The 27,025-nt window shown below is 36.6% G+C and overlaps 1 protein-coding gene across 1 annotated transcript in view; it reads right to left on the bottom strand.

Annotated features, from left to right (window-relative positions):
* EYS (EGF-like photoreceptor maintenance factor) overlaps positions 1-27,025 on the bottom strand; it is a 1,642,296-nt gene that overhangs the window by 103,730 nt on the left and 1,511,541 nt on the right. Inside the window, 1 exon segment of the mRNA XM_020287130.2 lies at positions 12,354-12,526. Within this exon segment, the coding sequence (XP_020142719.2) occupies positions 12,354-12,526 (173 nt within the window).

Below are 27,025 nucleotides of genomic sequence, written 5' to 3'. Positions count from 1 at the left end.
TTGTGGTCTACCTTCCCACTGAGAAGAGCTTGACCTTCCCAAGCCCTGAATCTAACTTACAGTGGGGCTGGGAGACTATGAGAAGGAACTGCTCCAGGGAGGAAACATAACCCAGGTCCCATGCCCTTCCTGAGATTGAAGAGGCTACAGTAAGATAATATTTTTAATTATAGCTCTTAACAAACTCCCACAGTCCTGGTAACCAGCAGTACCAGTCTGAGGCAGTAGGAAAACTCGAGTTGCTGCTTGCAGAGCTGGGGTATGAGGAGGGGGTGGGCTCCTGCAATCAGGACTGAGAAATAAATGTGGTGTAGGCTGCAGCTGCTGGCATTGGGAGTGGGCACCTCCCCTGGGACCTGAGCAAGACAAGAGTTGTGACAGAGGCTTGGTCTTAAGTTGGATGGGGGCTCCCATGGCCTGGGGCTGAGTTCCAGGCTAGCTCTGAACTGTTAGGTCTGACTGAACCTAACAGTTACAACCTAGTCGGCTGTAACTACCTCCCCTGTAAGGACAAGGGAGGTAGTCTTGCTGGGACTGTGGCATGAGAGGGATGCAAGTTCCTCACTTGCTGGCCGAGGCTGTGGTCACTGGGATTGGCTCCATCCTTACTGTGGTATGATCTCAGTGCAGTGGCAGTCATCCCTCACCTAAGAATTTTTCCAGGGTCCTGAGAATCATCCACAAAGCCAAGAAGGGCAGTTCAATGAGATGCAAGAGAAATCTGAAAACCAATGCAAAGAACTCAGAAAAGAAATTAAGGATATAAATGAGAAATTTACCAAGGAGATAGATATCTTAATAATAATAATAACAAAGCAGAAATTCTGCAACTGAAAAATGCATTAAAGGAAATACAAAATACATTCAAATCTTCAGCACTAGACTAGACCAAGATCAAGCAGAAGAAAGTACTTCAGAACATGAAGACAGGCCTTTTGAAATGATCCAGTCAGACAAAAATAAAGAAAAAAAAATGAATAAAAAATAATGAGCAAAGACTTTGATGTGCTTGGGAATACATAAAATGACTTATGAATTATTGGTATTTCTGAGGGTGAAGAGAGATCAAAAGGCTTAGAAAACCTATTTAACAAAATAATAGATGGAAATGTCTCAAGTCGAGCAAGAGATTTAGATATCCAGATACAGGAGGCTCAGTGATCCTCAGGCAATGCAAAAAGCACATTACCATGGCATATTATAACCAGATCATCTAAAGTGAAAGTGAAGGAACAAGTTCTAAAATCAGCAAGAGAAAAGCTTCTAGTCACCTATAAAGGAAATACCATCAGATTAACAGCAGACTTTTCAGGAGAAACCTTTCAGGCCAGAAGAGGATGGGATAGTATATTCAAAGCACTGGAAGAGAAAAAACCTGCCAGGCAAGAATCTATATATAGAAATATTAACCTTCATAAATGGAGAAATAAATTCTTTCCCAGACAAGCAAATACTGAGGGAATTCATCACTTAGACTGGCCCTATAAGAGATGCTCAAAGGAATTTTAAACTTAGAAGTGAAAAGATGGCATTCACTAACATGAAATCACACAAAATATAAACTTAGTGGTAAAACAATCACACAAAGGAGGAAAGGAAAGGAATCAAATGGCACCACTACATAATTCCACCAAAGGACAAAGACAGAGAAAAAGAAACAAAGAATTTATAAAACAACTAGAGAACAATGATCAATATGAATGAACCTCATATATCAATATAAACTTTGAATATAAATGGATTAAATGTTCCACTTAAAAGATATAGATTGACTGAATGTATTTTCAAAAGATTCAACTATATGCAGCTTACAAGAAATGCACTTCATTTGTAAAGATACATATAGACTGAAAGTAAAGGGATAGAAAAAGATATTTCACACAAATGAAAGTGAAAAGCAAGAAAGAGTAGCTATACTATGCCAGATAAAACTGACTTTAAGACAAAACCAGTAAAAAAGACAAAGAAGTTCAGTATATATTAATAATTATAAAGGGATCAATTTAGCACAAGGATATAACTATTGTAAATAGATATGCACCCAAAACTGAGGCACCCAGATTCATAAAACAAACACTGCTAGACCTAAAGAAAGAAAGACAGTAATACAGTGATAGTGAGGGACTTCAACACCCCACTCACAGCATTAGATAGATCATCATGATAGAAAACCAACAGAGAAGCATTGGAATGAAAACAATATAAACCTAGCAAACATTTATAGAACATTTCATTCTACAAAACAGACCATAGGTTAGGCTACAAAACAAGTCTTAACAAATTTTATAAAATTAAAATCATATTGAGTAGGTTCTCAGACCACAGTGGAATAAAATTAGAAATTAATACCAAGAGCAATTTTGGAAACCATACAAATACATGGAAATTAAACAGCATGCCCCTGAATTATCACTGGGTCAACAAGGAAATTAAGATAGACTTTAAAATTTTTGTTTAAAGAAATAGAAGTGAAAAATACAACATACCAAAACCTGTGGCATACAACAAAATCAGTGCTAAAAGGGCACTTTATAGCATTAATGCCTACATTAAAAAAGTAGAAAGATCACAAATTAACAACCTAACATTATACCTGAAAGAACTAGAAAAACAAGAACAAACCAAAACCCAAGTTAGTAGAAGAAAAGAAATAGCAAAGATTGGAGCAGAACTAAAGGAAATAGAAACCACACCAAAAAGAATCAATGAAACAAAAAGTTAGTTCTTCAAAATAATAAACAAAATTGATAAATTGCTAACTAGATTAACCAAGAAAAGAAGAGAGGAAACTCGAATAAACATATCAAAAATGAAAAAGGAGACATTACAACTTTTTTTTTTTTTGAGACAGAGTCTTGCTTTGTTGCCCAGGCTAGAGTGAGTGCCATGGCATCAGCCTAGCTCACAGCAACCTCAAACTCCTGGGCTCAAGCAATCCTGCTGCCTCAGCCTCCTGAGTAGCTGGGACTACAGGCATGTGCCACCATGCCCAGCTAATTTTTTCTATATATATTAGTTGGCCAATTAATTTCTTTCTATTTTTAGTAGAGATGGGGTCTCGCTCTTGCTCAGGGTGGTTTCCAACTCCTGACCTCGAGCAATCCACCCACCTCAGCCTTCCGGAGTGTTAGGATTACAGGCGTGAGCCACTGTGCCAGGCCAGAGACATTACAACTTACACCACAGAAATACAAAAGATCATCATAGACTATTCTGAACAACTATATACTCACAAACTAGAAACCTAGAGAAAATGGATAAATTCCTGGAAACATAAAACCTCCCAAGATTGAACCAGGAAGAAACAGAAAACATGAATAGATCAATAATGAGTAGTGAGATTGAATCGGTAATAAAAAATCTCCCAACAAAGAAAAGCCCAGGACCAGAAGAATTCTCATCCAAATTCTACCAAACATTTGAAGAAGAACTAATACAGTCTTCTGAAACTGTACCAAAACATATAAGAGGAGAGAATTCTCCCTAACTCATTCTACAAGGCTAGTACCACCTTGATACCCAAACCAGACAAGAATGCAGCAAAAAAGAAAACCACAAAACAATATCCCTGATGAACATAGATACAAAAATCCTAAAGAAAATATAAGCAAATTGAATCCAGTAGCACATTAAAAAGATAATATACCATGATCAAGTGGGTTTTATATCAGACATGCAAGGATGGTTCAATATATGCAAATTAATAAGTGTAATACATCACATACATGAAATTAAAGAAAACAATCATATAATCATCTCAATAAATACAGAAAAAACATTTGATAAAATTTATAATAAAAACTCTCAACAAACTATGAAAGGAAGGAACATAAAGTCTGTATATGACAAACCTACAGCCAACATCATACTGAATAGGGAACAATGGAAAGCTTTTCTTCTAGGAACTGGATTAGGACAAGGATGCCCACTTTCACCACTTCTATTTAACATAATACTGGAAGTTCTAGTCAGAGGAATCAGACAAGAGGAAAAAAGGGCATCCAAATTAAAAAAGAGGAAGTGAAATTATCTGTTTGCTAATAACATGATTTTATGTCTAGAACACCCTAAAGACTCCAGCAAAAAGCTCTTATATTTGATAAATGAATGTGGTAAAGTTTCAGGATACAAAATTAACATATAAAAATCATTAGCATTTCTATACACCAATAATGATGTTGATGAGAATGAAATCAAGGAGGCATCTCATTTACAAGAGCTACAGAAAAGAATAAAATACCTAGGAGTATATTTAACCAAGGAGATGAAAGCTCTCTACAAGGAAAACTACAAAACCCTGATGAATGAAATTGTAGATGACATTAACGAATGGGAAAACATCCCATGCTCATGGATCAGAAGAATTAATATCATTAAAATGACCATACTGCCCAAAGCCATCTACAGATGCAGTACACTTCCTATCAAAATACCAATCTAATTTTTCACAGAGTTATAAAAAAAATTCAAAAATTCATATGGAACCAAAAAGAGCCTGAATAGCTAAAACAATCCTAAACAAAAAGAACAAAGCTGGAGCACCACATGACCTGACTTTAAATTATATTACAAGGCTATAGTAACCAAAACAGTATGGAATTGGTATAAAAATAGACACCTAGATCAATGGAACAGAATAGAGAACTCAGAAATAAAGCCACATATTTATAGCCAACTGATCTTTGACAAAGCTGACCGGTATATACAATGGGGAAAGGATAGTCTATTCAATAAATGGTGCTGGGAAAATTGAATGGCCTTATGCAGAAGAATGAAACTGAACTCCTGCTTCTTACCATATGCAAAAATCAACTCAAGAAAAATTAAAGACTTAAACATAAGAACCAAAAGTATTAAAATACTGGAAGAAAACCCAGGAAGAACTCTTCTGGTTTACATAAAGAATTCATGACTAAGACCTCAAGTGCACAGACAACAAAACCAAAAATAGACAAATGAGACTCAATTAAACCAAAAAGCTTCCACACAGCAAGAGAAAAAATCAAGAGAGTGAAAAGACACCTGCAGAATGGAAGAAAATATTTGCAACTATTCATTCAACAGGGGACTAATATACAGAATACATAAGGAACTAAACAACTGAACATTAAAAAGAATAAAAACAATCCCATTAAACTGTATGCAAAGGACGTGAATAGACATTTTTCATAAGAAGACATACAAATGGCCAATAAGCATATGAAAACATGCTTAACATCAGTAGCCTTCAGAGAAATGCAGATCAAAACCACAATGAGTTATCATCTTACACCAGTCAGAATGGCTATTACTAAAAAGATACAAAACACCAGATGTTGATGAGGTGCTGAGAAAAAGGAACTCTGATTCATTTTTTTGTTTGAATGTAAATTAGTACAACCTCTATGGAAAACTAGTATGGAGATTTCTAAAGAACTAAACATAGAACTACCATATGATCCAGCAATCCCACTCCTGGGTATCTACCCAAAAGAAAAGAAATCAACATCTCAAAAAAAAATACTTGGGCTAGTATGTTTACCATAGCACTCCTCACAATAGCAAAGATATAGAATCCACCTAAGTGCCCATCAGCGATGATGAGATAAAGAAAATATGGTATACATACACATAGAATACTATTCAGCTATAAAAAAAATGAAATCATGTCTTTTGCAGCAACATGGATGGGACTGGAGGTTACTATTTTAAGTGAAACAAGCCAGACACAGAAAGTCAAATATCACATGTTCTCACTCATAAGTGGATACTAAAAACTGCATACACATGGATGTAGAGAGTGGAATGATTGACAATGGAGACTTGGAAGTGTGAGAGGGTGGGAGGGGAGTGGATAAGGAGAAATTACTTAATGGGTACAATGTATATTATTTGGGTGATGGACGCCCTAAATCTCTGACTTGACCAGTATGTAATCTCTGCATGTAACAAAATTACATTTGAATCGCATACATTTATATAGATAAAAAAAGATTCCCCAGATACTTGAATATTTCTTAAGACTCATTTGTATATAAACACAAATTACTAGTGATAATTAAAGGAATGATAGCCATGCATTTGTTCTCCTGGGATTGCTACTTGCGTAGATAGAAGAAAGGTGTTAATTTAATACAGTTAGTGGGTTGGGTGGCAGGAGTTTGTTAAGGCCATTTTTCAAGAACATTTCAATTTACAATGAAATAAATATTTATTTAAAGTGTTGTGGTTTTATATGTGTTAATCTTTTTTCTTTACAGGTGTTGAAATAAGGGGAAACAAGGGAAAAGCAGGAGGTTCTCACCTTCCCACTTTGCAAAAGGAAAGAAAATTTCCCTTATTTCTTAAGGAAGAAAAAATGTAGACCACTCTAAGGCTGTCTTCAACCCAGAGTAAGAAGAAGCACTTTTGTGTGCACTTTCTTGTGTGCACAGTTGCCCCTGTCTCCTTGCTCACCTTTGGGATTGGGCTTAATCTTTTAACATTTCTTTGTAACCAGGAACTGGAAAATACACGTTTAAACACGGTGGGAAACGAGGAATACTGAACTGTGTTGTACAGCAGGATAATCAAACAGCTGTTGAGTTAGAGAGAGAAAGCTGGGTCATATCAGAGTGGATGCTATCAAAAGAGTTATGAGCTTAACATGACAGAAAATTACATGTACTTGAAATATGCCATTACAAAATGCCAGCCTGACATTAAGCTGCTTTATAGAGGTATCATGTCCTTAAATAGCCTGGTGATTATCCGTGTCCCTGGAGTGCTGCTTTCCTCCCTGATTTTGTAATACCCTGGCTTGTCTTTAATCACTGCAGAGTGTCACCATCTTAGGAAAATTTTTAAAAGAAAATTAATGTTGATTTCCACTGACAGCCTGGAGGGTATTTTTAAAGATGGGCTGGAGACCTAGCCTTCATTCCCACTATGAGAAAAGGTAGGAGTTTCCCATGAGAGTAAGAATCCTACTTTAACCATCCTTAAAAAATAAAAGCCTTTTCTGTATACCCAGTATGTATTATACGCTTTACATGCATCACCACATTTAATGCTCATGAAATCTGTTAGGTGGGTTCTATTATTAGATTCACTGAAGTTGAAGTACAGAAAGACCCAGCGACTTGTCCAAGGTGACTGGATAGTCAATAGTAGAATGGGGGATTTAACCCCGGCAGATTGACACCAGAGCCTGTGCTCTCAATCAGTGAGTTATACTGTTTTCCTCAAGGGCTGTGTTCCATTGAGAGACCTAAGCTGGGAGGATTAAGATAAGTGAATTAAGAAATATTTATAGAAGGGGCGGCAGGGGCAATATTTGTAATCCTAATAATATTTGTACCTCCATATTATCATGAAATAAATGGAAAAAAAGAAATATTTATAGAATAATTAAGAATATATTTATAAATATTTTATATAAGGTAAATATAGAAATATTTACTAGAGAACAAGAGAAAAGGCAAAGCACTCCCCCTTTGTCTTTAGAATGGTGTGGTTGAGAAAACAATAAGAGATCATTCTTGTATAAGGACAGGCAACAGGAAGAGTGAATGAGGAGCACAAATGTGGAAAGTGAAGCTCTTTACAAAGGAAGGCAGCTGCAAATTTCCCATTTGCAGTGTTTGTCTCAGCTCCAGTCGTTCTTGCCATGATTACCTCCAAATGTGTTTCCCAGTGGAAATAGTGACAACATAGGAAATGTCATGATCATATTTTCTATTATCCCCCAAAGAATACATTAGGATGGTAATAGATATAAATATAATTGGAAAGAAAAGTGCTATGTAGTAGACACACTGCTGATGAAAAAAAAAATCAAAAACAAGGTGATATTTTTAATCTCTGGTATTGACCCAAATAAGGCAAAGTTTCAGGTATTATTCTGGGTCTGTTCTAACATGTAGTTGTAATTGGGCAACAATTAGGCTTACTGGTTTGCTCTATGCTTTTCTCTATTAAATAAATATATATTTAGCATGTTCTGGAAAATCTCCTAGAGTTCATAATTGTAACAGTGAATGGTCCAATAGATGACTGGGGTGGGGGGGCACCACTTCATACTAGTTGCTGGATCAAGAAAGCACTGGTGCCTGCTCAATGTAAAAGTAGCTCCCAGAGGCAGCTGACACTTGAGTGGGCATTTTGTGATTGTTATGGGAACATATAAACATATTAATATGTTCAGCTCTCTTTCTGTGACCCCCAGCTTCTCTGACACTGTCACCTAAGACGTCTGCTAGAACCTGTACTCTCACCAGTATAGTATGGCAATCTAGAAATGTGGGAAAACTAATGTCCTCTGGGGAAACTCTCAATCAAAAAACCATGAATCGATAGTTATATGCTTGTTTCTTTGACCCTTGGGTAGACAAAACTGAGACTCCTATTACACAGCTCCTCATAAAATCCTGGTAAAATCAAGCACAGTTGCCCACAGTGATGTTCAACTCCTTATCTGCCTTTGTACTGACTTTCTCTCCTTCCCCACGTATTTTATTCTTGCTTGGTCTTCACTTCTGTTTCCTGGAATCATTTCCAAAATAAACTACCTAAATGCAATTTTCATCCAGATTCTGCTTTTGTGGAGAACCCAGGCTAAGATAATGTCGGATCATGAAAGGAGCAATATATACGGGCTGAGAGATGATGGGGGTGTTTGTCAGGGGATGGTATTGGCATTTAACATGGCTTTCTCTCCTCTACCAAATTTCTAAATATTGGAAACCTGGAGGGTTTTTCTAGGATTTATCTACTTTTCTTTATCTTCTTTTATTTGTCTACACTTTCTCTTCTTTATCTGCACTTCTCTTCATCTACGTTTTCCCCTCAGGCAATATAAAGTTCTTTGGTTTTAACCACTACCTCTATTTTGATAACTTCCCAAATTATATCTCCAGTCTTGATTTCTTCTCTGAGCACTAGCATCATATATCCAATTGTCTACATATCTCCATTTGGATGTCTAGCAGGCATCTTTTTCTTCATCTGTACAAAATAAAACTCATGTTTACCTCCCAATAATCTCCTATAAAATAAGCTGTTATGCCCCTATTTTTCCTCATGGCACTGCCATCTGCCCTATAGTTCAAACAAATAAAGAAATTTAAATGTTGTTCTTGGTTCTACCCTTTTCATGCTCTTTCCAGAAAGTTCTGTCAATTATATTTGCAGAATAGCTTTCAGTTTCTCCACTTATTTCCCTTTCTACTGCCATTTACCCTCATCCTAGGCATACTTACCTTTTGTCAGGACTACTACGATAGCTTTCTAAAATCTATTCTCATTACTGCAGGCAGAATAGTTTAGATAAATACATATACCCCCCCCTCGCCTGTTTAAAACCTTTCCATGGCTTCCTAAGGCATCTAGAGATTAAAGTCTAAAACCTTCCCATGTTCCCAAGGCCCTATATGATGTAGGTCCTGCTAACATTTGATATGATTTTCTATCTTGCTCACTATTGCCATAGATCTAATGTTTATGTGCCCATCAATCCTCAATGGGATGGTATTTGGAAGTGGAGCATTGGGGAGATGATTAGATCATGCAGCAGAGAATTCATGAGTGATATTAGTGGCCTTATAAAAGAAACTCTAGGGATCTAGTTTCCACCATGGGAGAACACAGTGAAACTACTGTCTATGAACCAGGAAACAGGCGCTCACCAGAACCTAATTTGCTGACAACTTGATCTTAGACTTTTCTGGCTCCAGAACTGTTAGAAATACATTTCTGTTGCTTATAACTTACCCAGTCTGTGGAATTCCATTATAGCAACTGAAGTGGACCAAGGTACTTATGCATTGGCCACAGCAGCACCTTTCATTATTTGAAAAGCCTGGATTCTGTCTTTCCTCAGGGCCTTCCATTTTCTAAAACTTCTGCTTGGATAGTTCTTTTTCCTGCTTTCATATGGCATGCTCCTTATTCTTTACCTCAGCACAAATATCTCCTCCTGTGAGCATTGTTTTCATTTAATGCCCTCCATCCTACTTACCGTCTGTCACTCCATTAATTTCTTTCATAATTCTCCTCAGAAATTTTATACTGTGTTCTGAGCCATTTTTACTTTATTTTCATCTTCTTAATTAGAAGGTAAGCTCTATGAGGGCAGAAGTCTTATCTTTCTTGACAAACTTTACATTTCTAATACTTTTAGCTGGATCTGGCAACTTTGTGTTAATATATGAATGAAAGGCTAATTATTTTGAGAAATTTCTCTGGACAGTGTATGCAGGATTTTTTTCTCACTTATACTGAGGAAAATGGCCTAATAAACTTTGTTTAATTTTTCCTGTCTCAATAATCCATAAATCTTTGTGTCTTTGGAACCCTAATGAAACCAAGAGATGGGAGTAAACCTCATTATTTTGTGACTACATAAAAACATTCTTGTAAATCTTCATTTCTTATTTCAGATGGTCAGTCTTATTTTCAAGTAGTAAATAAAATTGATGACATCCCTTAGTAATCAATTTATTGCAACCAATTGCATTTTTTTCAATGGCTTTTATCTAAATAAAGTGATTATGTCTGAGAAGCCTGAGGTTTTTATAAGAAAGGATAAGACTTCAATTCCATCCAGTATATATTTTTTTTTTATAAAAATGACTTGGCTAATTTCTTCTAATATAATCCTACCACACACAGAATAAAAATCCTTAGCATGTTTTAACTCTTTCTGTCTTAATTCTTCCCCTCCCCAGTTCTACACAAATGCATTGTCTCAATTCCCTTAAAAGACATATGTAGGCCGGGCGCGGTGGCTCACGCCTGTAATCCTAGCTCTCTGGGAGGCCGAGGCGGGCGGATTGCTCAAGGTCAGGAGTTCAAAACCAGCCTGAGCAAGAGTGAGACCCCGTCTCTACTATAAATAGAAAGAAATTAATTGGCCAACTGATATGTATATAAAAAATTAGCCGGGCATGGTGGCGCATGCCTGTAGTCCCAGCTACTCGGGAGGCTGAGGCAGAAGGATCGCTCAAGCCCAGGAGTTTGAGGTTGCTGTGAGCTAGGCTGACGCCACGGCACTCACTCTAGCCTGGACAACAAAGCGAGACTCTGTCTCAAAAAAAAAAAAAAAAAAAAAAAAAGACATATGTATAAAAAATTTCAATGCCTTTTAGTTATAGATTCTTTGTTTACTCTAGTTTCAGTTTTCATAGCTGTTCACATCAGGACGTGATGCCCAGCTTTTTAATGAGTCATCACAGGCTGGATTTGTTTGCTTCATTTTTAGTGCATGGCTCTGTGTTCACTTTGGTAACCTTATTCTAAAATTTGGTACCAATACCACTAGTGCCAAAGGGTAAATTTTGCTTTTTTATTTATTTATTTATATATTTATTTATTTATTTTTGAGACAGAGTCTCGCTTGTTGCCCAGGCTAGAGTGAGTGCCATGGCGTCAGCCTAGCTCACAGCAACCTCAAACTCCTGGGCTCAAGCAATCCTGCTGCCTCAGCCTCCTGAGTAGCTGGGACTACAGGCATGCGCCACCATGCCCAGCTAATTTTCTATATATATTAGTTGGCCAATTAATTTCTTTCTATTTATAGTAGAGACGGGGTCTCGCTCTTGCTCAGGCTGGTTTCAAACTCCTGACCTCGAGCAATTCGCCCGCCTCAGCCTCCCAGAGTGCTAGGATTACAGGCGTGAGCCACCGCGCCCGGCTTGCTTTTTTATTTTTATGGTGAAAATAAAGATAAAACAAACAGTTCTGTATTGATTTAATATTAATACCAATAACTTTTTATTTTTTCTGAAAATATTTGCAGACATTTATTTCTGCATATCAAAGCTAATGTTAAATTCTCAGCCAATTTGGTTTTAAAGGTAATCTTATATTATGATTTCTTGTAGCTTTTTATAATTTAGATTTTCCACATACTGAATTTTCCTAAAGAGAGGCACATGTCTGTTATTTGTGACTCAGTTTCTTGATATATAATAAGTATGTTAAGGATTTTGTTATCTTTAAATGTAAAACAACTGGGCCTTGATACATAGATTTGTTATATTATACTCTTAGTTTGCCAAAATGACATAAAATAATTTGATTTTATATACTGCTCTTAATTTTCCTTGTTAATCTCTTATTATTAGATTGACTTTGAGATTTTATAATGGAGAGATTTTCTGTAGTCTAACCTCAGGGAAAACTCATTATCTCTTTTGCAATTACTTGATGGGCATGAGAAATACCTGCTCAGTGATCACTCATTCATGGGCTTTGTCTCAACTGACTTAAAAAGAACCAAGGAGAAGATTTGACGTTTTTGATCAGTCGGGTGCTATCCTTGATTCCTTTGAGTGACTTCTATCCTCTTTATCTCTTTCTCCTATGCTCCATGTTTAATAACCAAATGCTCTTACCATCAGTGCAGAGGGGTCCGGACCTCCCATATGGGCAGAGACAGACAATATCTGTTCCGGATTTTGGAACGCAGGTGGCACCGTTTCCACATGGGTTGTTTTTACAACTTGCAAACTGGCACAGCTTGCCTGAGTATAGCCTCGGACACTCACAGAACCAGTTTTCACTGTCACTAAGAAAGGAAAAGCAATGAAAAAACCCGTCAGTAAACAATTGATATTTTATATACACACATGCACACACGCACATACATATAAATAAAATTATAATTGCATCTCATCTAATAAATGGAGTTTTTTCTCCCCCCTTTCTCTGTTCCAACTTTTGAGTATTTTTAGCTGTATACTTTACGTTGAAAGCAGATTAACAGCTTTATAGATTGTCTGGAGCCATGAATTCTATTTTAAGCCATCTATTTTTATTTTTGATTTATCTTATCTTTTATTTCACACTGGGTGCCTCTTCAGGGCTTCATTAAATATGTGTGCTGCTGCCTCAATAAAGTGCATCAAATGTCTATTAGAAAAAACATCTCAGGCTCAAAGCTCAGAGCAGAATTTTAAGCTGGTGATAAGCTCCCTACACTGAGGACAAAGTCCTTCAAGAGCTGCATTTGTGGTAATTCTGAAAATAAGGCACAGTGGGGAGCTGTAATGACTATACAACTCTCCAGCTTAAAATATGGTTTGGTGGCCCCAGGCTGTGAGAGCCCCGTGAAAGCAGAGCTCAAGAAAAATACTCCTCTTACCTGCAAGGGAAGCAGTTTCGGGAGGGAGAAGTAACTCGGATTTTGTTATTTCTGCCTTCCCTGCATCCACTTCCCCCCTTTTAAAGTAGCAGTAGCCTTTTTTTTTTTTGCCAGACTCACCCCTCCACCATTCTTGGTCAGTCCATGTTGTCTAGGAGGGACAGGCGCCACTCTTGGTGCCAATCATGATGATTAGTGCAGGATGGATTGACAGGCACACACTAAGTCGACTGGCCAACCGCTGTTAGAGTTTCTAAGAGTGTGCTGTGTTTCTGCTGGGGTTTCTAATCTAGTAGTTACTGGTGGCATCTGCCTATCCAGAGGGTAGAACCTGGCTGAGAATAAACTAATAGCTAGTATGTAGCAATGACTAATATGTAGAATAACTAATATGTAGCAATGCAAGTATAAGTGACAAGGAGTGATAGATTATTGATGATATAATTTCAGTACCTGATCCAGCCATTACTCTGCAATTATATGAGCCACTATATTCCAGGCTCTTTTAAATTTTTTTAAGGCAATGTGATTTAGGATTTTGTCACTTGCAATTAAATGAATGCCATTTAACATTAAGGTTCTTTTCTTCCTTTTCTTCTTTCTCTCCTTATTACCTTAGTTCACACGTCTTGTCATTAGGTTTTTTTTTTTTTTTCCTATTTGCATCTTTTCAACATGACTGTTAACTCTTAAGAGTAGGTGCCAAGACCAGCCCCTATAATTGGGAAGCTATTATATTTTGTTTTTATGACTCAGTCTCCCAGTCTAGTTGTAGATCTTGCCCATACCATGAAATTTTCCCTTTGCCATTCTCATCTATGTGGTCTTTCAGTATCTTCCTTACATCTTTGAATCCTCTTACTCCAAAATAAATTTGCTTGCAGGAAAGGACCATTTCTTTCATAATGATGAGTACATGTCTTTGAAATGTGAAAGAGTTTCCTTTTCTATTACTAAGAATGTCCATATTTTTATATTAATTCTCCATGTTAGTAGAATGAAGCATTATGGAGAAAGTTTATGTATCAGATTGCAGGTAAAGCTGGCTTCAGTGGGGTGTAAGGCTTTGAGGCCTTCAGATTTCACCCACACATAAGTGATCAGTAACACTCATTTTATGACCTTCATGGCAACTTGTATAACACTTTATGCATTATAGACAGAATCTCATAAATTTTCAGAGTTGGGGAAAAATTATAGATCAATGCCACTAAAATGGTTATAAAATACCCTAGACAAACTTTTCCATTTCTGGACAATAAAAGGTTTGAGCCAATGCTGTTCCTTGTTGCCTGAGAATAGTGGTAAAAGCATAGCCAGGCAACCTGGTGGGCACAGAGATATTTTCTGGTGTGACTTAAAGTACTTGTTACAAACTGTTGTTTGGAGTCATGAATAAATCTAATGTAACTTTGCTTCCACTCACCTAACCTGGGGTTGAAAAGTCAGTATTAAGCATATTCTGGGATAAAATCATGGCATATAGCACCGTTGAAAGCTGCATTCTAGCAGGGCCAAATCAGTCTTTTTCAGATAAAGGAGAATGCCACACATGTGAAAGTTAAACTAATCTAAATATTGATTGATTTAAGTGCTTTAATCATATAGACCCAAACAAATTTGAAATGTGGGAAAGATGCTTTTGTGTTAAAAACCAAAGAAAGCACCATTTTTAATCATGTTCTATTGATAAGTCAAGCCTCATCTCCTCTTTTTGCTTTCATCAGGTGTTGTGAGAAGTTGGTTGTGTAAATTAACATGGACATGACTAACTGTGTGCATATGTATATCAGTAGGTAGCTAGATTGGGAAAGGCAGGGAGAGAGAGAGATTTTACAGAAAACTCTCCAAGAAAGGGGAAAATCACCTTATCTGGCTAAATAATGGCAAGTGTACAGAGTAGTCTGACCCATCTTCATATCTCATTAGCACTTCATTAGAAAGTCAGCTTTAACCAATTTCGATTTTCCCAGATGATACCACTATATACTTCACTTCAAATGGTACCTTGAAATTGCAGCAAAATTCCTGGAGTGGCAGATATTTCGCCAATAATTATTATTTTTTTAAATCTATGTTATTGTGTTACACCTGGACCTAAAGTCTTCTCTTACCCAGATTTTCAAAAGATCCTCATTATTAAATCACAGATTCTTCACAAGCCACCCAGTTTGCTGTTTTCTCTGTCACTTAACCCACTTTGATGTCTCTCCACATCCTGTAGCAAAAGGCAATGTTGACCAAGAAAAGGAGTGTCCTAATATTGATGGACCTTAAGTAAGACAGTTGACTTTTGGAAACAGTGACTGAAACAATGTCATCCTCCTTTGCTAAGTTTACTTGAAATGTTGCAGCATTGCTGTGGATTTATTTGGCACTGCTTGATATAATTAGCTATGAGAGAATATATTCACAGGAAAAATTTTTCTCATTTGAAAGAGTTTCAAAAATTTAATCTTTCACAAAATCTGCAAACCATATTGAAAACTGTTTTGCAAAACTCCCTTTAAGGAGGTCAGAATATTTTTCTGAATTAAAAGTAGATCTGTTTCCACATCTTTGCAATAGTGAATTGTGCTGCTATAAACATTTAAGTACATGCATCTTTTTCATAGAATGTCTTTTTTTTTTTCCTTTGGGTAAATAACTAGTAGTAGGATTGTTGGATCAAATGGTAGTTCTATTAAATATTTTTAGTTCTTGGAGATATCTCCATACTGCTTTTCATAGAGGTTGTACTAGTTTGCAGTCCCACCAGCACTGTGTAACTGTTCCTATCTTTTCACATCCCCTCCAACATTTGTTGTTTTGGGACTTTTTGATATAAGCCATTCTTACCTGAGTTAAGTGATATATCATTGTGGTTTTGATTTGCATTTCCCTAATGATTAGAGATGTTGAGCATTTTTGCTTATGTTTATTGGCCATTAATCTATCTTTTTTTGAAAAGATTCTGTTCATATCTTTTGCCCATTTTTTAATGGGGTTGTTTAATTTTTTTTTCTTGCTGATTTACTTGAGTTCTTTATAGAGTCTAGTTATCAGCCCTTTATTGGGTGTATAGCATGCAAATATTTTCTCTCATTCTGTAGGTTGTATATTCACTCAATGATTGTTTCTTTGGGTGTGCAGAAGCTTTTTAATTTGATCAGGTCCTGTTTATTTACTTTTATTGTGGCTGTGATTGCTTTTGGGACCTTCTTCATAAATTCTTTTCCTAGGTTGATATCTATGAGAGTTTTCCCAACATTTTCTTCTAGAATCTTATGGTTTAATGCATGAAGTTTAAGTCTGTTATCCACCATGCGTTGATTTTTGTGAGTGGTGAGAGGTGTGGATCCTGTTTTAGTCTTCTACATGTGGCTATCCAATTTTCCCTGCACCATTTATTGAATAAGAATTCTTTTCCCCAGTGTATGGTTTTGTCTGCTTTGTCACCTATCAATACATGAGTGGATTAATAAAATGTGATGTATTTATACTATGGAGTACTACTCAACCATCAAAAAATTGTAAACTAATGCCTCTTGTATTATCCTGGATGGAGCTGGAGACCATTCTTCTAAGTAAGGTATCAGAAAAATGGAAAAACAAACACCACATGTACTCACCATTAAATTGGAACTAAGTAATCAACACTTATGTGAACAGGTGGAAATAACATTGATTGGAAATCAAACAGGTGGGAGGGGAGAGGAAGGGATGAGTAAATTTACACCTAGTGTGTACAATGCACACTATCTGGGGGATGGGCACACTTATAACTTCGAGTCAAATGGTACAAAGCAATTCACATAACCAAAACGTTTGTACCCTTGTAATATTCTGAAATTTAAAAAATAGTAGATCTGGGAAAGAATCCAGATGTTGGCAAAGTTTTTACATGTATACCAAAACATCATTTTTTTTTGCCAATTGCTGTCAACCAATATTTGCTATGCACCCAAGTCCCAGAGCCATGTGCCATTGGGTGAATAAGACTCACTTTTGCACTCTTTGGAGGAGACAACATAAATGCCTAAGCAAATCTCTGTAAGACGTAGCATGTGTGACAAAGGAATATAGACAGTTGCAAGGATATTAAGGCGTTAGCTCTGTAATATGCTGATTTAGATGACAGTAGTTTCTAAAAGCTAGTCTGCGAACTGGCACACAGGATATTGTTACCAGAGAACTTCCTGTGTGCCTTTTATAAATGCAGATTTCCATGCTCCTCTGGCCCCCTGAGATTCTGATTTAAAAGTTGTGGGGTGAGTCTCAAGATTTTACATTTTAAATATGTCATCAAGGGACCCTTTTGAATAGTCTACTTTGAGCTTAAGCCAATCTCCCTGAGACAAATATTCTTTCCACAGTAAATGTTTGGTGGGCATTAGTTCTAATGCTCTGGCATCTTAGTAGGATGCCAGAGCATTAAAATTTTCTTATCTTTTTGAGCTACATTTTGAGTTTTGACTAACTTTTATCTGAAAGCATGATATTTATCCACCAAAGTACAAAGATTAGAGGGTTTTTATTTTACTAGTGCCATATGTGGTCTGCTACATGTATATTACATTTCACTACAACATGGAGGAGGAAAAAATTCACTTAGTCATTTGAAAGCTTGGTTTAAAAAAATCCACATAAGTGTATGCAAACATCTGTATACTATAACTGCTACAGGATATTTGATTTCAAGTCTACAATATGGTTAGAATATCAAGTGACTGCCATTAAGTTTCTATGGGTATTAGAAGTTGTCTTCAGAACAATTTAGCTGATTTAAAAAAACATCAAAGAAGCTGGTTTGAAAAGGATGCCCACTATTTATATATCACAGCCAGATGACAGAAAATTTTCTAAAGTGAAAAGAACTCCTGCATGTATTAACTTAAAAAAAATAAATAACTCTTTTCCCACTCTTTGTATCTAACAGATCATTAGTGGATTTCAAAGTTGGCCACCCACAGTGTCAAGAGAGGGAGATTCTCAGCAGGAAAGTATGCAGAAATGAATCCTTATGAATAATGTCTCTAGATAGTTCTAAAAAATAAAATTGCTATTGGCAGAAATAACCCATCTCTATGTATAGGCTCTTTTATTTATAGGACCACAGCCCAGGCTTATGAAGGAATGCAAATGAGTAGCTATGGTTCAGGAACTTTCATTCTGTTTTCATGAACTTCACAACACCAAGATAAGAGTCTGCTAATTACAAAGAAATACTTCCCTTCCCCATAAGAATCTTCCTTTAAAATTTTGAATTCCTGTCAAATGATTTGTCAGCTGTGTGTGGAGACTCAACACTTCAGCACCATGGATAGTTTTTCTTAGTCTATTTCTAAGACAGAGCTGCCTAAATGGATGTTATTTCTTGCAGTAAGGCACACCATTATGTTTGACATTTTTCATTTTTAACTTTTTCTTTTTAAAAGTAGCCAAGCATGAAAATAATAGAAAAAAAATGCAAAATCAAAATTACCTTCTAGTGTCCCAGAAAGTGAACTTGGGAAACATAGGTTATATAATATAGACATAAACAGAGAGCTTAGGAAAAATGTCCTTCTGCTATAGAAACTTTTTTCTTCATCTGAAAAGATCTTACTAAAGGCAGAGACAAAGAAAATGAAAAAGAATAAGAGAGTAATAAATGTCATAAGAGAATCATATGTGAAGATATAATATATAAAATAGGGAGAATTCACAAGCTATGTAAAATATATTTTTTATTTTTGTTTTAGGATCTGTCCAATTTTTTCCTCTTTTTTTTAAAAGCTTTTATTCTCTTTTCTTTCCTTCCTCCTACATTCCTTCTTTCCTTCCTCTCTTTCCTTATCTCTCTCTCTTTTTTTTAAACAAAGCTTTCATTGGTAAAGAAAGATGATCAAAATTTCTTTCCCAGCAAGCACATCAGGAGCAAGTATGTCCAGAAAGAGATATTTTTCAATTTTTTTTGCCTTGTGATTTCTAAGTTCTTATGAAATAAAGTATTGCTTCCAAGGTAGAAGCCTCAGAAAATAGCAAACCCAAATAGGGGAGCTAACTTAATAAAAGTGGCCATTGCCTATGTAAGTTAAATGAGATATACATGGGAGTGTGCCTAGAACAATACTTGGCATTGATCAACTGCTCTATAGTCACAGAAAGGAGGTGGAAATAGATGAAACTTCCTTAGTTGAGTCTGAATCAGTTAATAGTGGGATATGAGCAATATGATAAAATCTGGTCCAAAGAGAAGTGGGCTGGGGAAGAAGGCAGAGATGGAGGGTATTGGTGGGTCAAAAAATAAAATAATGCATTCATAATTGTTTTTTTGAATGAATGTATCATTTCAATGTCTAAAATTACCTCCCCTAATTAAAACATATCTCGGGATTTTACAATTAGACGTTGTGCCCAAACAACAATGCCATAATAGATTTTCTCACTCTGTGCTCACTGCAAAATTAGCCGGTCTCTAGCCCCCTGCTTGGTAACGGCAATTTGAGCAGGATTTAATATAAGAAAATCAGTAAATGCAGTGCTTCTGCAGCTCTAGAGCTCTCAGGTAATTTCCTCTAAAGATAATGTGCCTATTTGGAGGCTATTTAAGGATAGAAGAGTTGGTATAGGCTTTTTAAATGCTATCTTAACTCCTACTAAAAAGAAACAAAAAATTCTCTTAAAATATTTAAGCCCACAAAGTGCCATTTCACCCATTCCCTTGACCTTAGTAATGTTCACATACACACAATTTCTACTCAGCTGTTACCACGGTGGATTCAACTATTGTCGGGAAGATAGAAACACAGCAAACAATGTTGATGGTTGTTCTTTTCTGATATAAGGAATTATTTACAAAATTGCTGTGGGTAGAAAATTTAAGGAATAGTAAATAATTCTCTAGAAAGGTACACATTTATAACACAAAATATTCTTTATGGAAATTGATACATTTTTATGTTGAATTTGCAACAAGACATTTAATTTTTGACAGTTTCTCACTTATTCCACATCCACTCTTTTGTCAATTTTCTATGCTCTAATTTTGGGTTGGGAATAAACAAGAAATTTAGAGGTGCTCTTGTCTCTAAATATATTGATTTAGCAGCCTTGTTCTTAAGTACAGTTTGTGTCTGCCACTTAGGACAAGAAGGTGGCATTTGGAACTGTCCCAAATCTCCTTATATACAGTCAGCATCCTGAACAATGTAAACCACAGATTATTAACTGGCAAGATGTTTAATGCCTACCTCTTGAACCACATGGTATATTTAGATTATAATTCTGAAGTCCAGCACAAGGTTAGATGTACAATTATAAGGAACAATATAAAATTCTTCATTCAATATTAACACACTATACAAGAGACCATTTCCTTGGTTCCCAGCCTAGTTTACACCTTCATCTCATACAGGTCCCTGTAGCATGTTTACACATTTATGTTATCCTGTTATCCCAGACATCCCCAACTCATTCGTCAAAATATTTACATTAATTTTGGTTTTGACTCCTCCTTCTGCACAATGTTTTTTGTTCAGATCTTTCCCAATCTTTATGTCCTGTGACTGATGCTCTCAGGAGGTGACCTCACTTCCTACTCTATAGTTAAAATTGCAGTCATCAGTATCAAACTTGTCTTCCCACATCACCTCTTGCTACACTTATTTCTCCATCCTTCTTTCCTTTTACCTGAATTCCCAAGAAGAGGATCTCCTGCCAATGCTAGAATTTTGCTTAATTTAACCTTATCAATATATTTCATGCATAGAGGGCAAGTAAGGCTGAGCTGAGACGTAAGTGGTCCTCTTAAGAATTGGTCCTCTTAAGAATTTGGACTTTTGGACTTTTGTTCTTTGAGGAATCTCTATGCTATTTTCCATAGAGTTTGTACTAGTTTTCAGATCATCACTTGCATGCACAGATGGAAGTAAAATACAGTGGAAATCAAGCAGTTGGGAATGGGGAGGAGCAGATGGGTGAAATCATACCTTACAGGTACAATGTACAGTATCTGGGTGATAGGCACACTTATAACATTGACTCAAGAAGTACAAAAGAAATCCATGTAACCAAAACATTTGTACCCCTATAATATTCTGAAAAAAAAAAGAAGAAGAATTTGAATTTTAACTTATTGGTAATAGGTATGCACTGAAGGGTTTTGAACAGAGAATTAATTATATTTGTTTGAGAATGATTATTCTGGGGTTATAGTGTGGTAAATGTACTGGAGAGCAGTGTTCCTGCAGAGAGCGTGTACCCATTATTAGTTTATTGCCTATTAGTTCCAAATCCACCCTTTAGTGTCCTTGTTTGTGATATTGGAGCTGGACCCTATAAACGCCTACCCTTTGCCAGCTGGAAGGATGTTAAGCTTTATCAGCAGAGGGCGCTTGGAGGGACACTAAAAGAAAAAGGCGTTTCTCTTCCTAGCTTGAATGGACATTCCTCTCTTCCAACTTCTGTTGGAGGCATACACAAGACACTTGGTGGTGTGCAGCCCGAGCATGTCTTTGCACACCTGCTGGTGAGAAATGCCACTAAGAGTTCAACCCCACCCTGCCTGGCTTTCCGGCTAAAATGTCAGGTGTCCCCGTAGGCAAATTCCCAGCAGTTTTTCAGCAGCACCTCCAAGTGTGGCTTTCCAGTAGTGGAAAGCGGTGGAAAGTGGTTTGACATGGTTTCTCAGGTGTCCCAGTGGGTACAATTGTAGCAAGTTCAGCAGCATCTCTGTGGGTGTTTTCTCAGTGAGCTTCCTAGCACCCCAGACAGTGGCTTCCTAGTAAGTTTATTCAGCACTCCAGTGGGGAGCTTACTCTTTACCAGCCCTGGCCTGTGGTATCTCACTGAGCTTTTTTATCATCTCATGGCCATAATCTCTCCAACACTGCCTATACCATCTTGTGTGTGTGTGTGTGTGTCTTCTAATTTGTTCCTTTTTTGAGTGCTCTTTCTTAGCCCTAGAGGTAGGAATGGTTCCCTACATCCGCTATACCTGAAATCTTTAATGCACTCTTTGCCACTTAGCAGTTAATTCCCTGTTACTAGTCGATAATTCTTCATATTAAACTTCCTAAATTATGGTGGTGGCTCAGTCACCTGACCAGAGCTTGAGTTCTATGCAGAAATCTAAGCTGAAATGTAGATAAACCCAGTGGAAGTGGGCATGGAGATTCGAGAGATTCTTAGGGAGAAAAATATCTATTTAACTTGATAATTGGTTTCTGTTTTGAGTAACTGAGTAGATTGTGGTGCCATTCTTGGAACGGAAAAATACTGATTTAGAAAGTAGGAGGAGAATATAATGAGTTCATTTTTACACATACATTATTTGAAGCACCAATGGAATATGTTAAGTGGTATGGGTGAGTCATTGTTAAGTTTAAATGCATACATACTCCTTCTCTTATAAATGCAATTACCATGCATAAAATAGCTGTGAAATAGCTGTTCTTCCTGATGACAGTTTGGTTAGCTTCTTGGATAGTCGTGAAGATGAAAACTATGTTCATGAGAGACAGCTGAATGAACAGAAAGCACCCCAGATCGTTTTCATGCAACTGTTGATGATGACGATGATTCATTATAAAATGAAGCATCTGGGATGAATGTCAAACTGGACAGGATGCAAGTACAAAAGGAGTGAGCCAGGGACTCTCTCGGGCAAACCAGCGGTATGACTGTCCTCTGTTTGGGGTCATAATATTTTTTTCCTTAGCCTATTGTTGTCCTGAATGCATTAATTATTAACAAATATATAGAGTTTCCATCTTAAGCTATTATAATCCTGAAGTAGAAAGGCTGTGATTTTTATTTTAACTGCTGTATTATTATTTGGAAATTCATTTGATTAGGGTTAAAATTTACATATATTTAGGGCATGATCTTAGAGTAATATTTTGTGTTAAGTTGATGAAACTGAGATACATACATAGCTCAGAGAACTAGAAACAGCTTTCCTGATGAAGAAACTACTGATAATAAATCACGGCTTTTCTGCCTTTGAAATAATGTGCTCCTCCCCCCTTTCTTTCTTTTTCCTTTTTTTAATCCTGAAAGAGATAATTTGAGTTTTAAATACAAGAGGTTGAAAGTGGCTTCAGGCTTTTTCAATTAAAAGATTTAGTGTGCAACTTCTTTGCACCAGAAAAAAACTAAATCTCTTCTTGGAATCGGTTGACATGACGTTAAAATGGACTGCGCTATTTCTTTAAAAACCATGTACAATGGCCAGTCCCCAAAGGTGTTTTGGCTGCAGGCAAGCTTCTCAGTTTCATAACTTTATGGATGGTAAATGACAGTTTTAAAAGGCACTTATACCTAGTTAACACTTTTTTTGGATACTATTAGATGTGACAATTTTCTTTTACGTTAAATAGATAAAAAAAAAAAAAAGGAACAGTCAACTTTCCCTGCTGTTTCAATAGTTTCAATTAGTTTATTTCCCCTGAATTGCTCCATCAGATGGGCCAGATAAGATTTCACTATTTGGGGGGATCGTTTTAAGCTTCTTTCCCAGCAGTTTGTTATTTTTAAAGCTCCAATGATTCACTATAAAATGCATCTCCATCTGCAGGAAGCAATTCCTAAATTGCTTCACTCAACAAATCCAAAATTGCTAGGCTCACTATAGCACAGAAATAAAACTGGTTTGGAAAGGGATTACCTATTGGGTTCAGAAAACCTCTTCTGAGATAGGTTATGGCATGGAGCAGATATCTGAATACCAAAGAGAACGTTTATTTTATATTATTTTTTTAGTAAGAATCATGCAAAGTTTTGTTTCATTGCTTTGAACTATTTCCCGGTTAAAAAAATATATGTCCTGGTAACTAATATTTAATATGTAAGTTATGAGTTGTTGTAAACTCTTCAGTTCAAACTAATTAAAATTTTCTAAGCAACTTAAAATTGTGTTTGTATAAACACATATTTAAATATCTTTTCCTCAAAATTTATTAAATCTTAAGTTGAATTCATTTCTGTATTCATTTAATTAAAGTTAATTCTCCACCTCCCCCACCTCCTCGGTACACATATACTAAATGTTAGTTTTCAGCCTGGAGATGCTATTTCCATTACTCATATAATAGAGTTGAATTTTTGGCATAGGTTTTATAAACAATAAAATGTAAAATCGGTTAAAAATCTCAGTTTATCTTTGTTGTTTTAAATCTAATTAAAATAGAAACAAGAAAAAGTGCTGGTCAAGGGACAAAGAGTTGTTTGCTAGTTTATTCACATGTGGGAAGCTGTTGTTATCCTTGAGACTTAGAAAAGGTTAACTATCCTATAGGATTTTTAGACAGGACACAATTTATCTTCATACTGTGTCAGCATTTTTCTTGAAACTGATTTAGCCTCTTGCACTAGAAAGAAGAGCTACACTAGAACTTTTAATTGAAAAATCCTGCAGCTACTTTCAACCTCTGATATCTAAAATCAAGTTATCGCCTTCTAAAAAGAATAAAAAAGAGCTAGCTAACCTGGAAGTTGTTCAGGAGTCGTTTATTACTAAAAGTATTGTTAGTGACTGTGCCAATTCCTTCAGGAAACCTCTAGGTATGAAGATCATAATATATAAATCAGACTATTTAAGGGATACTTTTTTAAATTACAAAAGATGTCACTCAAGTCTCCAATAAATAGCTTCATACAACTATTTTTCAGGGATATACCATTTACCAAAGACGGGGCTGTCACATTGCGTTTGGTTTCATACTGAAGTTCCTTGAAGATGCTCCATAAGGCCCTATAAGGGGCAAATGGGCAAACCTTCAACCCACTCCGCCATGACTCAGTCAGGGTTAGTTAGCTTTTATCTTCAGCAATTCATTTATTCACTCACTTGACATTTACTGGACTTCTTCTCTATGCCAGGCACTGTAACATCGTGCTGAATAAAATAGATACAGTCCCGTTTTGTATTGAATTTACAATCCAGATGGGGAGACAGGAATTAAGCAAGTGAATATAAAATGATAAAATATGTCAAGCGCTGAAAAAGAGTATCATGTGGTTCTTGCTACAGGAGAGCTCAGTAAGGGGACTATTTTAGATGGGTGGTCGGGGGAGAATTTTCAGTGGAATGAATAATTAAACTGAAATATAAATAATGAGAAATTGGGCCAGGTAAAGAGTGAGGAGTGTTTCAAACTGAACAACATGTATGAAGGCCCAGGTATGAGAGAAAGTCTGACTTATCCCAGGACATGAAAGTGGCCATTTTTGCCTACAGCTCAGAGAAGGGGAGGAGATTTGAAGAACCAGAGACCAGGGATGTCTCTGATTTGATATCAACCCAAATGTTGATATATACTCAACATTTAACTCAAACATAGTTAGCATGATTACTGCCCCAGCAGCTGATTGAGGCAATACCCTATGAAATACTCTATGAAAAATTCCAAATATATATCATAACATAGTGTTCACTTTTGTTCAAATGATTGATTCAGGCAGTAATGAGTCACAACACTTGCTGGCTCTTAAAGCAATGGCTTCCCATTTACATTTGGAACCAAATCCAGCTTCCTTACGAGGGCCCATAGGCTGCACATGATTTAGCCTTGCTTCCTTCTGCGGCCTTCCTACTTCCACTCATTCACCATGCTCCTGCTTCACTCGCCCTTGCTGTGACATGCCACATGATCACAGCCTCAACTGACTTCGGAGGTAACTGTGCTGAGTTCCTTAGACCTCAGGCTCACTGTACCCTGACAACTTCTCATGTACTCATGAGCAAAATCATTTTTGCCGAGGACTCAGGACTTCTCAGAGATCCCTGCTACCCTTGTGAAAACGTAGTCTGAAAGAGCAGGGCTAATGCCCTATGGGACAACCCTCAACCCACGGTGGTTGGAAGTCAGCAGTAGAATGCTTCTGCCTTCTACCTTTTGGGTGAACACTGCAGACCTTGTGTGGGCTTCTCAGGAGGTCGCAGCAGAAGAGCACTCCCACAGCGATGCTTCCATAAATCTGCTTACCATTTACTTTTCCCTCTGCTCTGCCTTCCTCTCCCCAGTCTTTCACTTGCTCCGTGGGATCACCTCCAATAAGTTGCTTGAGCCTAAGCCTGTGCTACAATCTCTGTTTTTAGGGGGAATCCAAGGTATGACTCCGATCTGTTTGTTTGGCAAACATTCTGTGTTTGCTCCCTATTTAGGCCATTTGTGCTTTGCCTACAACCTTCTTTCTCTTTTTTATGATCTTTGCATGGCTGATGCCTTCTCATCATTAAGTTTCAGTCTAAATGTTATCTCCTGAGAGGAGCCTCTCTTATAATCAAGTGTTGCCCTGAAATACTTATCCTTTTTTTTATTACATAACTCTTAGTATGTTTATTATAACTGATCACTTTTGAAATGTCCCTATTTATCTTCTTATTAATTTATTTGATTACACATTTATTTGTACTTAGGATGTAAGCTCTGGGAGAGCAGAATCCTTACTATGCTGGGGAGAATTGTGTTCTCAAAGCCTAGAACAATGGCTGGCATATAATGTTTATGCAATAAATATGTGTTGAAGGAATTAACAAATGAAATTCTATGTGTTTTGAATGTGAGATAATAAAATATAGAATGTAACACTTTTCTATTAAGACCATATATTTGAAACAATCTCCTGAAGTGTTCCTACTACTAAGAAGGTACATGTGAAGTTTCTATCAAGTAAATAAAACGAGAAGAAAAAAAAATCTGAATTTTTAAATGGAGTTTTCTTTTACTGATAACTTTCTACTTAATTTTACTAAAATGTCCTCACTGGATAGTGATTGCCCTTCTGTGAGAGAGTATGGACGAGTTTTCAGCTACATCAATGGCAGACCGCCTATGCAATGATGGTCCCATGAGATTACAATGAAGCCAATAACTTCCTATCACCTAGCTATGTCACAGCTGTTATGTAATGTCCATAGAGCAACACATTACTCACAAGTTAAACCTGTTTTCTTTC

This window comes from Microcebus murinus, chromosome 5, assembly GCF_040939455.1.
Source record: "Microcebus murinus isolate Inina chromosome 5, M.murinus_Inina_mat1.0, whole genome shotgun sequence".
Taxonomy (NCBI): domain Eukaryota; kingdom Metazoa; phylum Chordata; class Mammalia; order Primates; family Cheirogaleidae; genus Microcebus; species Microcebus murinus.
The sequence above is the reverse complement of the archived record's forward strand: the minus strand, read 5'-3'. Positions and strand labels throughout refer to the sequence as shown.